The following is a 15,589-nucleotide window of genomic DNA, read 5'->3' as shown; positions in this document are numbered from 1 at the left end:
CGCTCCTCGAGATGCGGATCGACTCGACCACAACGGTTGGAAGCGACAACACCGCGACTCTCGCTTGATACCCGCTCGAGGGTGTCCAGACACAGTCAGTAAGGGCTGCAGAGGATGGCAGACCCGCAGGCAGACTCGCCACGCGCTCTCGTCGACTTTCTTCGCCGCGCGACATCTCCTGCCGATCCGCTCTCGCTCAACTCGGCACTCGCACTGGTCAAGGATGCTCTCTCGCCAAACGCTCCCCTCTCGATCGCACAAGCACCGCCAGCCATCGCCAATCTCGATGCCGATCCCGTCCCCACGCTCCTCGACTCGTTCGCACCCGTCGCATCGACTTCGACCGCACCATCTTCCTTGTCTTCTTCCGCATCGACCGGCGCATTGGCCAGGCTAAAGAGGTCGCTTGTCGACGACGTCAGGGTGGCGCATGCGGTCGAGGTGTTGCGAAGCGGGAGTAGCGACGCCGAGATCCAGGGCGAGTTGCTGGACATCTGGGGCTTCGAGGGTATCGAGGATGTAGGCGAGGCGGTACGGAGACGAGCGGAGATTGTCGCGGAAGCCGCTGAGGAAGGAGGCAGACTGCAAATGAACGGCTTCTCTCACGACCTCCCTCCTCACATCGACTCGCACCCCTCACATCCCGCATCCACCCTCTCCGCCCACGCTCGCGACTACACACCCGGCTCGCAACTCTCTTTCGCAACGGCCGAGGAAGTACAGGCGGCCAAGCTGGCGAAGAAGGCGCACAAGCGGGAGAAGGGGAAGGGTCGAGCGGATGGCGACGGCTTGGATGGCTCGCCCGACGTACAGGAGTGGCTGCGAATACGGGAAGAGCAGCTTGCGCGAGGACCGGGGGCCTTGGTATCGGGACGACGAGTGCGTCCCCTTCTCCTGCATCTGTCTTGTGCGTCGCCTGAACCCTCTCACCTCGCAGCCGGCTATCGAGGACGCCCCGCAGTATCCGAACGTCTATATGGCGTCGAAGAATGCGGGCGTGAGCATCGGCGGTCAACGACTGGCACTGCCAGTGGGGACGACGCGGGAGATGAAGGAGGTGCGCCAAATGCCTGCCCCTTCGAGTGCTAAAGCTAGAACTGACGAAGGTCTGCGCAGCTGTACGAGGAGATCACGATTCCAGCACCTAAAGCGGTTCCCTTTCGCTTCAACGAGTCGCTCGTACCGATTGGGGATATGGACGCCTGGGGGAAGCGGACTTTCCACGTAAGCCGTCCTTTCAAGCACGGTCCGTCTGCTTTGCTCACCCCTTGCCCTCGCTCGCAGGCCTACAAAACGCTCAATAGGCTTCAGTCGATTGTCTACCCAGTCGCGTACAAATCGAACGAGAACATGCTTGTCTGCGCGCCAACCGGTGCCGTGCGCGTGAACTGTCGTCTGTCTAATTGCAGAAGATGCTGACGGCTTGAGTCGCAGGGTAAAACTGACGTCGCCCTCCTCACCATCCTTCGCTGCCTCTCGAACCTCGCCAGTACCCCTCTCGCCTCGACTTTCGATCCTCCGAAGCTCCCTCCTGCCTCAGCCTACAAGATTGTCTACGTCGCGCCGCTCAAGGCTCTCGCCGCCGAAGTCACGCTCAAGTTCGCCAAGCGTCTAGCCTGGGCGGGTGTCAAGGTTCGCGAGTTGACGGGCGACATGAAGCTGACGAAGAAGGAGGTGGACGAGACGGGCGTCATTGTCACGACGCCGGAGAAGTGGGATGTCGTGACCCGAAAAGGCGCGGGTAGCGGAGATGGCGAGGTTGCGGATGTGCGTCAAGTCGACTCCCCTCGCTTCTCCACGGCTGACTTGTTCCCGTCCGCCCACAGCATGTCAAGCTGCTCATCATCGACGAGGTCCACCTTCTTCACGAAGACCGAGGAGCCGTCATCGAGTCGATCGTTGCCCGTACACTCCGGCAAGTCGAGTCTTCGCAAAGCCTCATCCGCATCGTCGGTCTTTCAGCCACGCTGCCGAACTACGTCGACGTCGCCGATTTCCTCGGCGTCAACCGCTACACCGGCCTCTTCTTCTTCGACTCGTCCTTCCGCCCCGTTCCCCTCGAACAGCACTTTGTCGGCGTGCGAGGCAAACCCGGTAGTCCTCAAAGCCGGACGAATCTCGACAATGCGGCTTTCGACAAGGTTGCCGAGCTCGTCAAGGGCGGTCACCAGTGCATGGTCTTCGTCCACGCCCGAAAAGAGACGGTCAAGACCGCGCAGATGCTTCGCGAGAAATTTCTTGCCGAAGGACTCGGCGATCTACTCGATCCGTCAGCGGGCGAGGAGACAAACGGGAAGTGGCAGGGCTTTAAGCGCGACTTGGCGTCGAGTCGGAATCGCGAGATGAAGGAGCTCGCGGCTGCAGGTTTCGGTATCCACCACGCCGGCATGCTGCGATCCGACCGCAACATCTCGGAGCGCATGTTCGAGGCGAACGTGACCAAGGTGCGTTCGATCCTGGGGTGCTCAATGCCTGCGACCGGCGCTGACGACTGCCTTCCTGCCAGGTCCTCTGCTGTACCGCAACGCTCGCATGGGGTGTCAACTTGCCCGCCTATGCCGTCGTCATCAAGGGCACGCAAGTCTACGACTCGGGCAAGGGTGCCTTCGTCGACTTGAGCATCCTCGACGTCCTCCAGATCTTCGGTCGCGCCGGTCGCCCGCAGTACGAGGACCAGGGTGTCGGCTACATCTGCACGACGAACGACAAGATCGACCATTACGGTGCGGTCCGCCGGCTTTCGGCTCTCGCTCACTGTTAGCTGACGCTCTGCTCCTCGCTAGTCTCCGCCATCACGCAGCAGCATCCGATCGAGTCGAAGTGAGCAGGCTAGACCTCCTGCAAAAGCCATAGCTGACGCATGTTGCGCCTCGCAGGTTCACCACCGGTCTCGCCGACTCGCTCAACGCCGAGATCAGTCTCGGAACCGTCACGAACATGGACGAGGGCGTCCGCTGGCTCGGCTACTCCTACTTGTTCGTACGGATGCGGAAGAACCCGCTCGTGTACGGCATGACGGCCGCCGAGGTCGAGCAAGATCCGCTGCTCGGTAGCAAGCGGCACGCCCTCATCAACAACGCTGCGAAGCGACTCGTCGAGTGCCAGATGATCTCGTTCGACCGCGACCTGGGCACCTTCACTTCGACCGACCTCGGCCGCATCGCTGCTCGCTACTACATCCGCGACGCGAGTATTGAGATCTTTAACAAGATGTTCCGCCCACGAATGAGCGAAGCCGACATCCTCGCGCTCATCTCGGCGAGCGTCGAGTTCGAGCAGATCCAGGTTCGCGAGAATGAGGTGGACGAGCTCAAGAAGCTCATCGAGGCGTCCTGTCCTTGCCAGGTCAAGGGCGGCACAGAGTCGAGTGCGGGAAAGGTCAACGTCCTCCTCCAGGCGTACATCTCGCGCGCCTACATCGAAGATTTCGCTCTCGTCTCCGACACTGGCTACGTTTCGCAGAACGCCGGCAGGATCGTACGCGCTTTGCTCGAGATCGCCATGGCGAAGCGTTGGGCCCCGGTCTCGCTCGTCCTACTCAACATGAGCAAGTCGATCGAAAGTGCGTGTCAATCCTCCGTCTAGCACTCAGAGTGTCCCGCTGACTGCTCCTCGCAGAGCGCATGTGGCCGTTCGCTCACCCGCTCGCCCAGTTCGACCTTCCCGCCGACCTCCTCTACAACATCGAGCGATGGGCCGACGACGTCCCGCTCAGCGAGGTCGCCGCCATGTCCGACGCCGACTTCGGCGCTCTCGTGCACCAGAACGAGCGGCTCGGTGGCTTCGCGACCCGCGCCGCCCGCCAGCTCCCTGCCCTTGAAATCTCGTCGACCCTCCAGCCTCTCGCGCACGACCTCTTGCGCGTCCGGATCGACCTTCGCAAGTCGTTCGAGTGGTCCGAAAAGCATCACGGATCCATCGAGGCCTTCTGGGTCTGGCTGGAGGACGAGGAGAACCTGTCGATCCTGGGTCTCGCCCGAACCCTGATTCGCCCTTACACGACCGTCCTGCAGCTCCAGTTCACCATCCCCGTCACCAGCGCACCGAAATCTCTCTTCGTCCGGGCGATCTCGGACAGGTGGATCGGCGCAGAGGAGGAGCTCTTCGTCGACCTCGCCAGTCTGGTTCTTCCGCCTTCACCAGCGCCGCACCTCCCGCTACTCGACCTCCCCTTACTCTCTCCGCACGACGCTTTTAGCACGCTTCCGCACCTCCAGCAACTCTACGGCCGCGATTCCCCAACTTTCGATCCTGTGCAGACGCAGGCGTTTCACACGATCTTCCACACGCCCTCGAACGCGCTCGTCGCCTCGCCCTCGTCTGCTAGTCGGGCAACCTTACTGGAACTCGCCATGTGGTGAGTTCTACATCGCCTCCCTCAAAGTCTCGACTGACGGCCTTTTTGCAGGCGCACTTTCGGCATCCACCCGACTTCGACCGTTCTCTACCTCACTCCTCGACGTGCGCTCGCCCGACAAGCGGCATTGCGGCTTCGCGCAGCCTTCTCCGCCGCCTCCGGAATCAAGGTCCAGCTTGTCTCGCGCGTCGAGGACCTCGACTCGCTCGCCGGGTCACAGGGCGGGGTTGCCGTCGTATCGCCAGCAGCCCTTCTCCGCATCCTGCGCAAGCGACCTCGACCTTTCGGCTGCCTCGACCTGGTCGTTGGCCACGAGCTACACGCACTCGATGCATCTTACGAGCTCGCCCTCTCCCGCCTGCGCTGGGTATACCCGGCGGCGCGGGTGGTAGGATCCAGCTCGGCGCTCGCCGACATCTCGAGCATTGCCGACTGGCTCGACGTCCCAGAGCACGCATCCTACTCCTTCTCCCCGGCGACGCGCACGTCGTCTCTTACAACGAATGTCCAGCCCTTCTCAACTCCGCACTCGTTCGCCCTCCTCCGCCAAATGGTCAAGCCTGCATACGACGCGATGCGGGTTGCGTCGGGTTCGACCATCGCTTTTGTGCCTTCCCGCTCGCAATGCCGCGCGACCGCGAAGGACCTCGTCACACACTCGGCGAGCGACATCGAGAGCTCCTTCGTCGCGGACGGAGCGCTCGACACGGTCGCGGCCTACGCCGAGTCTCTTAGCGACGATGACTTGGGCGAGGCGCTCACCCACGGCATCGCGGTCTTCCACGAGGGTTTGCCAGCGGCAGAGCAGCGACTCGCGCTCGAGCTCTTCGGCGCAGGGATTGTCAAGGTTCTCATCGTTTCGCGCGAAGCGTGCTGGACGCTGCCCGTTCGCGCAAGTCTCGTCATCGTGATGAGCTCGCAGTACGTCACGGTGCGGCAAATCCAGGACGGCCACGACGAGCGCGAGGTCCAGGACTACCCAGTACCCAACCTGCTGCAGATGCAGTCGCTCGCGGTGCCGCCCTCAGCGGAGTCGTCGGCTGAGTGCCTCATCCTGTGCCAGAAGGACCAGGCCGAGCTGTACGGCAAATTCTTCCAGCACGGCGCTCCCCTCGAGTCCAGCCTGCCGCTCGACCCGGCGCTGTCGACGATCGTCTTTGAGGACCTCGCCAACCATCGCGTCCGAGATCGCCAAGGCGTTACCGACTTTCTCTCGTGGACGTTCGCCTCTCGCCGACTCGTCGACAACCCGTCCTACTACGCCGCAGAACTCGCAAGCGGCACACGCGCGATGCACGACGACCTTCTCTCTCGCCTCGCCGACTCCGTCATCGACAGCCTTGAGTCGCGGTGCGCTGTGCTGCCGACCGGTCGGACCGACATTCTCGTCTCCCCACTCGGCGGGTATTTCGCAGAGAAGGCGATTCCGCTCGACGAGGTCCAACGACTCCAAAAGATCTCGCTGGATGAGCTTATGCGGTCAGTCGGCGAGAGGAGCATCAAGCGAAATGGGCAAGAGCTGCAGAAGGGCGAGGGGGAGAAGGAGGCCACGGTCGAGCCGGCGATGGATCCGCACGTCCAGTCTTTCTTCCAGCGCTTGCCTCGTACCGTTAAGAACGACGTCGGCGACCGCGCCAGTTTCGAGGCGGAGGAATGGGAGCGGCGCATCTTGCTTGCCGCCTTCCGAGCAGGACGCGTGCCGCGCGGGAAGGGTGGGCTTGAGGAGAAGCAGCGCGAGCTCGTCGAGCGGATCATACGGAGTCGTGTATAAACTGCATAGCATTTTGCAACGCATTGCATCGCATACTCAGCCCCTTTGGTCGATGCAACCGATGTCTCCGGGGAGACGTCCAAACTCCTGCTGGTCGTTGAGCGACGCCGTGTTGAAACTCCTTGGCAAGCCCTTGCAGTTGAGCGTAGGAATGGGCTTGATCGTGTTCCTGTCGGTGATGCCGGGCGGCGCACTCGGCAAGCTCTCGTTTAAGATCTTGAGCTGCTGCTTGCAGAACTTGCGGATATCTCTGAAGCTGTCCTCGATGTCGTCGACTACGACGTCAGGCAGGGTCAGCTCCCGAGCGTACGAAGGACGCAGCGGCAAAAGGGTCTTTACCGAACCGCTTGGTCTCTTCCGTCGCCTCCTTCGCCTTGTTGACGCGAGAGCGGAGCTTGCGGACAGAGAGACCGCCCGCGCGCAGGCGCCAGTGGATGGCGTACCAGAGGACGAAGCAGTACCGGGTAAAGTCGGGCGCCTCGTCCTCCAGGATCGCCGCAGCCTTGTCGTAAGCTTCGGCAGCGTTTTTTGCGGCGGTAAGGTCGGCGAATGCGTATTTGCGAGGCTGGACCTCAAGCAGCGGGACGCCCGCGCGGATACCCCAAACATACCCTCTCGCGAGGTACGCTTCCCAGACGGGATAGGCCTGCGAGCGGAACGAATGAGCGCCGTGGCTGATTGAAGAGAGCGGCGACTCACTGAGTAGCAGACGCGCATAGTGCTGCCATCGCGCGGGTGCCAATCCTCGGGCGGGTGTTCCTGCAATGGCGGACGGGCGGAGTGTGAGCTTTAGAAGTCTGTGGTGGTGGCACACTTCGCCTCACCCGAATGACCCGGTTCGCGATCTCCTCGACGTCCTCAGGCTTGTAAGCCCGCTTCGCCGCCGCCGTCTTCATGTCGCGCGTCGCGAGAACGAGCGTCTGCATGAGCAGGACGCGAGCGTTTCGGACAAAGGTCGGCTTGAACGTGCTGCCACGGTCGGCGAAACGCTCGTTAGACCATACGCGGTTGCCCTCGTCGAGCAAAGCGATGGCGAGCTTGAGGTCGTGGACAGCCGAAGCGACGCCTTGAGGGTTGAAGCGGAGGACGCCGGCCGACACGATGCGTTCATGGATCAGCGACGACGTTGCCTTCCGGATGTGCTGACGGCCCTCGGTTGCGATGCGGCTGTTGAGGTCGGCAATCATGTCCTGCGGTGCCCAAATCGCATTGGTGAAGTACTTGAGGCAGCCGCCCTGCTGCAGTTCCGCCTTAGTGAGCGTGATGATCTGCGAGGGTTGAACTCGTCAGAGAAAGCTATCGGAGGAAGCGAAGCGGAACTCGCCTTGTCGGGAATCGGAAAGCCGGGCTCGTCGCCGTGCTCGAGCGTGAAGGTCATGTCGTCCGCAATGAGGCACTCCGGATGAGGGAAAGGGCGTGCGAGTCGGGGTTGATCTTGAATTGGTCGGTGCCGGGAATCTTCCTGATGTCCTCCTGGAGATCCTTCATGCCCATCTGGAGGGCTCGGTACGAGTACAGCGACAACGCCATGCCGCCGGCCTGGCGCACGACATAAGTCCCGTTCACCACGGCGAGGGCGACTCGATTGACAAAGAGACGCTGCTGCATCTCAGCCACAGGTCGAGAGGCTGCACGAGGACCCTGATTCTGGCTCTTCGCCTTCTCCTCAGCCTCCTTTGTCGTCTTGAGCGACGCCTGATATCGCTCGCGGGTTGCGTCGTCCTCGGCGAGCTCGATTGCTCGCTCATACGACGACTTGGCCAGGTCGAAGATCTGCTGGCGAGCGTAAACCTCGGCCATTCGCGCCTTCGCCTTGCTCCACGTCGGGCGTTTCAGGACGGCCTGCTCCGCATCTCGAAGCGCTGCATCGTACTTGCTGACCTTGAGGTAGGCGGCCGAGCGGTTCGAGTAGAGCGAGGCGAGCGCTACGGCGTCCTTCTCCTTCTTGATCGCTTTTGTCCAGCAGTCGATCGCCTTGTTCCAGTTTTGCTGGACCAGGCAGCGTTGCCCTCGGCCTTGAGCGCGTCCGCCATGTTCTTTCGTCCTGCGGGAGTGCCGAGGTGGAGAGAAGGAGGACGAGAAGATTGTCAGCGCTCATGGACGGAGACTCTGCACGCGCTGGCGACTCTTCAGCACCGTAGCGCTCGCCAAAGCGATCAGCAAGCCGGTCCAGCCCTACGCGCCTGCTTCACTAGCCCACCTTCCGCCCACGAACCTCCGCCTGCTCGAAACTGATGAGAAGAGCAACAGTGCCAATGCGTGCGCAATGGACGCGGGGGACGAGATCACAGCGAGGCGAGAGCATTGAAAAGTAGCTCACAGGCGGCAGACGTCGAGACGAGCGAGTGAAGGAAAGGAACGAGCGTAACGAACACGGCGAGGAAAGCGATCCCCTCCTTGGTCCAGGCAAGAATGTCGAGGAATAGAGGGAACACCTCAGGTTGCACGAATTTGACACCATACGGCAGGCCAGATAGGATCTGAGAGTCCGCCGAAGCTTCAGCGGGCCATGGTCGCGTCAATCAGCCCGACTTCACCCTCCATGTGCGGCGCCTCCCAAAACTCCTTCGTCAGAACGGTGCTGCTGTCGAAGCCAGGTGGACAGTGAATGCGAGGGATGGGCTTGAGGATTGAGTTGGGCGAGTGATGCGGAGACGCCGTGCGCAGCCACTGCTCGCATGCCTGAGCTTGCAAGTCGACAAAGTCCCGCGGCTCGTGCTTCGCTGGAAGAGGACCGACTGCGAGGAGCGAGCGTCAGGAAACACAGGAGAAGATGAGGAGAGCGGAAGCAGGTGCGCACAGAAGCGAGTCGCAAAGTCGTCGACGCGCTTGGCCTCCGCAGCCCGTTCGCGAACCTCCTTGATCGTGCTGCCGCCCGTCAAGAGACGCCTGTCATGCAAGTCGTCAGCGCGGGTATGAGAGACTTGATCGGACTGCAACTCACAATCGCAAGCCCGCCCACAGGATGTCCCGCTTCTGGTGCCAGTCGAACGGCATCGCCGACGCGGCTGCATCGTACCAGTCGTTCGCCTGGCGTGCAAGTTCAAGGTTGACGATGACGGGGACGCCTGGCTGTTGGTTCCTGAAGGGCTCCTCGGCGCGGTAGGCGGAAGCGTAAGCAAGACCGGCGTATGCTTCCCAGCGCGGGAGGAGCTGTCCGGCGGAAGCGTCAGAGAGGAAGCCGCATTGCAGAGAAGCAGGCGACAAACCTGGAAGCCTGTGCGGAAGATTGCTGCTTGACGTGTGTAGTATGACTCGGGAAGCTCATCCTGCGAGCCGAGCAAGCGCATCAGCGTGAGTAGGCCTAGCGAGACACGAGCGGCAGAAGGGATGCGTACCTCAAGGAGACTATCCGCAAGCTCCTCGATCTCGTCGAGGGGGAAGTCTCGCCGCTCCTCGTCCGTCTTTGCCTGTTGATGACCGCGCATCAATGCCTCTGCAGACGTCGAGGTACCCGTCAGATTCAGCTCAGACAGACACCGAGGAAAAGCTGCGGCGCACTCATGAGAACAACCTTGACGCCTCGAACGACAGTCGGGGAGAAGACGTTGCCCTGGTCAACGTCGCTGGTGAGCTCAATGGGTGAGGCGGACACTCTGTGAGGTACTCACTCGCGTTCCCTGCGACTCGTGCGCCCATTGACGGTTCCCTTCCTCGAGCACGTCCAGCGCAAGGCGGTAGCTGACAACAGCTTGCTCTGCGTCGCCGAGATCCGTCAGTTCTCGCTTCAGCGGTCGAGATGAGCGGACGGGTTACTGACTGGGCTTCTTGGCGTAGTGACAGAAGAAGCCGCCGATGATCCGCCCGTTGATCAAGCTCGCGGTGAAACGACGAATCAGCTGCCGACCCTCGCCGGGGATGCGCTTATTCAGGTCTTGCACGATCTGCTGCGGCGTCCACTTCGAGTCGGTCAGGTACTTGCAAAAGTCGCCCTTGTCTGCTTCGGCTTCGATGAGCTTCCTGAGCTTCGTGAGAGTCGGCAAGTCGCCCGGGTTAGGCGAAGGCGAGAGGTGGAAGCCGAGTTCGGTGCTGAGGATGCAGTCTGCGAGGGCGCAAACAGTGTAGTAAGCGAATGTCACGGACAAGAGGAAGCGAGCGACGCACCGCAGAACATGGTCAGGCAGTCAGGGTTGAACAAGTCGACGTGAAGGCCGGCAGGCACCATATACACCGTCCGGTGAAGGTGCTGCAAGCCCAGCTCGCACTGATTCCAAGCGGCCAGCGCGACCCCGATCCCGCCTTCTGGTTGATACTGGAAACCGTCATTCGTCATGCTGTGGATGAGGCGGTCGCGCCAAGTCTCGCTGGTGACGGTAAAGTCGTGGTCGGTACGGGAAGGGAGTGAGGCTGAAATCGACGGACGAGTGCCGCGCGCGCGAGGAGCGGAACGTCGGTTCGCTTTGCGAGCTGTCGACGACCCTGACGCAGCTGACGACGGCGGAGGCGCGCTCTTCTCCTGTGTCGTCGCCTCGTGACGAGCAGCGCGCTGTACAGACTTGACCGCCTCCTTGTAGCGCTTGCGAGACGAGGTGTCGGTGGCGAGTTCGCCTGCGTGAACATCTGTCGACATGAAGGCGTAAGTACCTGTTTCTCAGAGGGTTACAGGTCGTAAAGGTGGACGCACAGGCTTTCTCCGCCTTCTCGAACTCCTTGAGCTTCAGTGCAGCTTCGGCGATGCGGACTTGGGCGAGGGCAGCGGATGGGTCCGCTTCTACCGCTAGTTCTGCGTCGGCGAGAGCTGCGGGCGGCCGACGGTCAGCTCACGCTAAACCGTCTGCCTGGCTCCCTTTCGCACCTGACGAGTAGTCCTCCAGCTTGACGTATGCAGCACTCCGCTTGGCGAGCACTGTCGCCTTGGCCGGTCCGTCCTGCTCATGCTCGACGACTTCGGCGAAAAGCCGTACCGCCTCGCGCCAGTCTTTCTTGCTGTACGCCGCATTCGCTTTCGCCTTCAGGTCATCTGTCGTCGTAAGCATGGCTGTGTGAGTGGAAGAAGCGAAAGTCAGCTCGTTTCTAGGCGTTGAAAGACGGAAGTGCGACAGCCGGCGGAGCGTTCACAAGCTGTGGCAGCATAGAGCCAAGGAGACCAGCTTCTCGGAGTCCTATAGAGTCTTCCGCATGCTCCTCGCGCCCCATCACGCCCTCCCCGCTGTATTCCCGCCCTCCCCACCTCGCGAACTGATGAAGATTGGGAGGCTCACCTGCAGACTGCTGGAGACTGCGGCTGGTTCAGAGGGCTGCGTGAGGACGCGAAACTCTCAAGCAGGGTTCACAAGCCCAGCAAGCGGAGTGAAGTGGGAGAACAAGCCGTCTTCGTTGACGAGCGATGAGGGCAGGCGAAGCCGGACAGCGCGGCCCTGCTCGGGTTGGCGGTTCGTGGACGTGGATAGAAGCGTTATACGCAATCGGTCAACCGCGCACAGGACCACTCCAGCGGGCGCGAGGTCCACCCCGTTGTCGTCTCCTCCAAGCGATCGAGGCTTTCTGCGTCCGCTGTCCACCGTCTCATCCATCTGCTGCTTGTTCCCATTGCTTGGTACACACTATTCGAACAGGAACGTTCAGCGAAACCGGCCCGCTCGAGCTCCATCTTCTCCGTCTGCCTCTTTCCCCGCCCCGCCTCATCCAATCTCGTCGACGTCCGAGAAGCGGTGACAAGCGATGAAGTGAGTTGGGGGACGCACCGCATGCACCTGTACCTTGCTGACCTCGCTCTCTGCAGCTATATCCAGCTGGAGAAGCTCGGCGAGGGGACGGTGAGTCGGCAGCACGTTTGGAGCGTCGAGGCTGGGAAGGCGACGCTGGGGCTGACTCTGCTTTCTTGGGGCGCGTGTTTGCCCGTACGATAGTATGCGACGGTCCACAAGGTGCGTTCTGTTATGTAGCGGCTGTCCCCAGACCTACCTCGCTGACTTGCTCCCGGTCTTGCCGTCTCCTCTACCAACTACACCCGCTCACCCACCTCGGTTCGCTCTTCCTCCACGTCCGCAGGGTCGATCGCGCATCACGAACGAGCTGGTCGCCCTGAAGGAGATTCACTTGGACGCGGAAGAGGGCACCCCTTCGACCGCCATTCGAGAAATTAGCTTGATGAAGGAGCTCAAGCATCCTAACATCGTCCGACTCTACGACGTCATCCACACCGAGTCCAAGTTGATGCTCGTCTTCGAGTACATGGACCTCGACCTGAAGAAGTACATGGACATGCACGGCGAACGAGGCGCCCTCGAACCGGCCGTTGTCCGTTCGTTCATGTGGCAGCTCCTCAAGGGCACCGCCTTCTGCCACGACAACCGCGTCCTCCACCGCGACCTTAAGCCGCAGAACCTCCTCATCAACAAGAAGGGCGAACTCAAGCTGGCCGACTTTGGTCTCGCGCGCGCGTTCGGGATCCCTGTCAACACGTTCTCGAACGAGGTCGTTACGCTGTGGTACCGCGCGCCCGACGTCTTGCTGGGATCGCGGACGTACTCGACGAGCATCGACGTGTGGTCGGCGGGTTGCATCATGGCCGAGTGCGGAGACTCGCTCTCCTTGCGCGCCTCTCGCTTGAGCTGACCGTGCGTCGTACAGGATGATCTCGGGCGTCCCACTCTTCCGCGGCCGCGACAACAACGACCAGCTCAGCCAGATCATCCGCATCCTCGGCACACCCGACGAAGCGACGCTGCGGCGCATCGCGTCTGAATCCGTGCGTCCTTTCCGCTCTTGCTCAGAGGCTCTACTGACGTCATTTCTTGCTCAGCCCGAGGTCCAGCTCCGTCCCTTCCCCCGACTGAACCGCATCCCCTGGGCCTCGCTCTACCCGAAAGCCCACCCTCTCGCGCTCGACCTCCTCGACAAGCTCCTCCAATTCGACCCCGCCCGCCGACTCGACTGCACCAGCGCGCTGCATCACCAGTACTTCAGCTCGTCGGCTGCGACTCAGCAGCCGCAGTCGTCGCCGGCGCAGGAACAGCTGAGGCAGCAGCAGCTTGCGGCGCAGCAGCAGGCGCAGATGCGGGCGGCGCAGGGTCAGCAGGGAGGGTATCAGTGAGCAGGTTGGCGCGGCGGGTGTCTCCAGTCTCGTTTCCTCCCTTCACGTTGTGTCCCATACCCTCTTCCTCGGGTGATCGCCCATCTTTCCGCTCGTCCCGCGTCTCCTGCATTCTTACGAGATACATCACGCTCGTGTGTGATTCAGGATCGTGAGGCGAGGGCAGCGAAGCCTGGAAAGCGCGGATGGAGCGGCAGCAGCTTGAGGGAGCAGAACGGTAGCATCTGAGCCAAGCTTGGCGACTCTGGGTGGCTTGGATAGGTTGAGGCCGTCGGGCTGAGTGAAGATGAAGCGGAAGAATCGGATGGAACGGCGAGCGAGCGCTGTCGGATTTTGCGAAGGTTGAGAAGGAGAGGGTTGTCGCTGGTTGTGCTGTGTGGGAGGATGCGCTGGCTTGTCCGTGCATCGATGACAAGCGATCGAGCGTCGTCGTCGTCGAGACCGCGCGCAGAGAGAGCCCGCCCCAGCCTCGGTCGCAAGCGCTTTTGTCGACGCGGACTCCGCTCGTCGCTCCTTTTCCTCCAGAACATCACACACACTCCCTCGCACGCCTATCTGCTGGTCCACTCTCCGCCGTCAATCTACGCGCAGACACAACCTCCAACCAAGCAAGCCAGGACACACTCCCTCCCTCCGTCGCTCCCAACCCAGCCAAGTCCGCAGCGTCACTCAACATCCCCCTCACTCCTCCCTCTACACACCTCGAAACACACTCAAAGACTCGAAGCCATGTCGTTCCGCCTCGTCTCGCTCGCCACCGCACTCCTCGCCGCCTCCAAGGCCGTGCACGCCATCGGAGACTTCCCCTGCTCGGGCTCGACCGACTCGCAGTCGTGCGCCGCATGGAGCGTCGACCCGAATGCGCAGGGCACCATCTCTGCCACCGCTGTCTGCCAGCCTGGTGCGTACCCTCGAAAGCAGCTCTTGAAGGGAGAGCTGACCCGGTTGTTGAGCGAACGTTCTACAGACCCCATCAATACGTCGATGAGCTACTGCGGGTACGCGCACGCTGCCTGCACGACTGGAACAGACTGCGACTACGGTGAGTACCAAGCCCGGGCGAGCGCACGATCCCGAGAGCTGACCTCGTCTCCTCCCGGACTCCGCTCACTCGCTCGCTCGCAGGATCGTGCTCGAACGGCCACTGCGCAGGCTACCTCGGCGACGCCTGCTCGGCCGACACCGACTGCCAGGCGTTCTTCTTCTGCGGAACGGACGGCAAGTGCGGCGGGACTGGCGCAGCGTGCGCCAACGGCGACGCTTCGGCACCTATCCCTTCGCCTGACCAGCAGTGTGTGAGCCAGTCGTGCGACACGACCACCAAGACGTGCGCTGCTGCTCCCGCTGCTGGTGTCCCCAACGGCTTCGGTTGCAGCGGTAACACGATGTGCGCGAGCGGTGCGTCCTCGTTCGCGAAAGACTGACCTTCGCGACGTCGAGGCTGACTTCGCGCGGTCACGCAGGCTTCTGCTCAACCGCCTCGGTGTGCTCGCTTGCTGCCTCGCCTCAAGCCCGCCGCAAGCGCTCGACGCACGTCTGCCCCGCAAACCAGGTCGCCTGCTCGACCGGCCTCGGCGACGGCTACGAGTGCATCGACTCGCAGACCAACCTCGAGCAGTGCGGTGGCTGCGTCGCCGACGGTACCGGCGTCGACTGCACTGCAATCTTTGGCGTCGAGAGCGTCGAGTGCGACGCGGGCAAATGCATCGTCAGTGAGTCGCGCTTTCGCTATAACCTTCCGCCTCGACAAGTTCTGATCCGCCTCCTTCTACGCAGTGTCTTGTGTGCCTGGGCTCAACGTCAACCCGACCGCGACGGCTTGCGTCTAAGTCAGACCGAGTCTTTCCTCGGTCCCGGTTCCCGTCGTTCCCTCGCATCCACCTCGCTCGCATCTCGGCTCGCACGCTCGCATCGCCCCTTTCGTTCCATTTCCCTCGTCGTCGGACGGATACCGCTGTACAACAAGCCCGCGTCAAGACTGTACCACTACTCGGTGGCTCTCTCGCCGCCTCCTCGTCGTCCAGCTCGACTCCGCCCTGCCGACTCCCCTCGCTACTAACTTATCCCCCCTCAGCTTGTCCCTCTCCGACCCTTCGCCTATCGCCAACATCGCCCATTGCTCTGAAGGAGCCAGTTCCCCCGTTTTCGCCAACATCCACCGACACCGACACTCGTGCCCGCCCTTCGAGGAGTGCTCCCGGAAGAAGCCGTTCACTCAGCTCCTCCCGTGCCTCCTCGCCGCCCTCCCTACCCAATCGTGATGTTCTCAACCCTCTCTCCCGCGTTGTACCAGTGTCCACCCGTGTCGCTCTTGCTAGGTCGAGGTCCCCTTTGCTGCGGTTGTACTTCCCTCGCTCCCTTGTTCTCTCCCATTGTGCGATACCCACACACTCCTTTAGACTCACTCACGCTCTGCAACGATTCA

General features: G+C 61.9%; 5 protein-coding genes across 5 annotated transcripts; 3 read left to right on the top strand and 2 right to left on the bottom strand.

The window, feature by feature from the left end:
- Window positions 1–114: 114 nt before the first annotated feature.
- RHTO_01211 (DNA/RNA helicase, DEAD/DEAH box type) lies at window positions 115–6,128 on the top strand (the record flags this gene model as incomplete). Its single annotated transcript, XM_016414894.1, has 11 exons — window positions 115–879; window positions 938–1,057; window positions 1,117–1,224; window positions 1,285–1,377; window positions 1,435–1,767; window positions 1,827–2,444; window positions 2,507–2,723; window positions 2,784–2,820; window positions 2,877–3,562; window positions 3,619–4,357; window positions 4,409–6,128. The coding sequence occupies 11 exons, from the start codon at window positions 115–117 to the stop codon at window positions 6,126–6,128; spliced, it is 5,436 nt and encodes a 1,811-aa protein (XP_016273115.1).
- Window positions 6,129–6,164: 36 nt separating this feature from the next.
- RHTO_01210 (tetratricopeptide repeat containing protein) lies at window positions 6,165–7,928 on the bottom strand (the record flags this gene model as incomplete). The annotated part of the gene is made up of 6 exons (XM_016414893.1): window positions 6,165–6,403; window positions 6,468–6,774; window positions 6,828–6,887; window positions 6,953–7,396; window positions 7,453–7,667; window positions 7,727–7,928. The coding sequence occupies 6 exons, from the start codon at window positions 7,926–7,928 to the stop codon at window positions 6,165–6,167; spliced, it is 1,467 nt and encodes a 488-aa protein (XP_016273114.1).
- A 699-nt stretch (window positions 7,929–8,627) lies between these two features.
- RHTO_01209 (tetratricopeptide repeat containing protein) lies at window positions 8,628–11,104 on the bottom strand (the record flags this gene model as incomplete). Its single annotated transcript, XM_016414892.1, has 11 exons — window positions 8,628–8,866; window positions 8,929–9,017; window positions 9,073–9,281; window positions 9,338–9,397; window positions 9,467–9,564; window positions 9,630–9,681; window positions 9,740–9,825; window positions 9,889–10,170; window positions 10,233–10,688; window positions 10,753–10,866; window positions 10,924–11,104. The coding sequence occupies 11 exons, from the start codon at window positions 11,102–11,104 to the stop codon at window positions 8,628–8,630; spliced, it is 1,866 nt and encodes a 621-aa protein (XP_016273113.1).
- A 685-nt stretch (window positions 11,105–11,789) lies between these two features.
- Window positions 11,790–13,164, top strand: RHTO_01208 (negative regulator of the PHO system, protein serine/threonine kinase; the record flags this gene model as incomplete). The annotated part of the gene is made up of 6 exons (XM_016414891.1): window positions 11,790–11,794; window positions 11,851–11,884; window positions 11,978–11,995; window positions 12,120–12,643; window positions 12,702–12,819; window positions 12,874–13,164. 6 exons carry the CDS (start codon window positions 11,790–11,792, stop codon window positions 13,162–13,164), a joined length of 990 nt encoding a protein of 329 aa, XP_016273112.1.
- A 729-nt stretch (window positions 13,165–13,893) lies between these two features.
- RHTO_01207 (priA protein) lies at window positions 13,894–14,993 on the top strand (the record flags this gene model as incomplete). The annotated part of the gene is made up of 5 exons (XM_016414890.1): window positions 13,894–14,065; window positions 14,132–14,206; window positions 14,290–14,562; window positions 14,628–14,876; window positions 14,941–14,993. The coding sequence occupies 5 exons, from the start codon at window positions 13,894–13,896 to the stop codon at window positions 14,991–14,993; spliced, it is 822 nt and encodes a 273-aa protein (XP_016273111.1).
- Window positions 14,994–15,589: the final 596 nt, after the last annotated feature.

This window comes from Rhodotorula toruloides (genome assembly GCF_000320785.1).
Source record: "Rhodotorula toruloides NP11 unplaced genomic scaffold Scaffold12, whole genome shotgun sequence".
NCBI lineage: Eukaryota > Fungi > Basidiomycota > Microbotryomycetes > Sporidiobolales > Sporidiobolaceae > Rhodotorula > Rhodotorula toruloides.
This window is presented reverse-complemented; position numbering and strand designations above follow the sequence as displayed.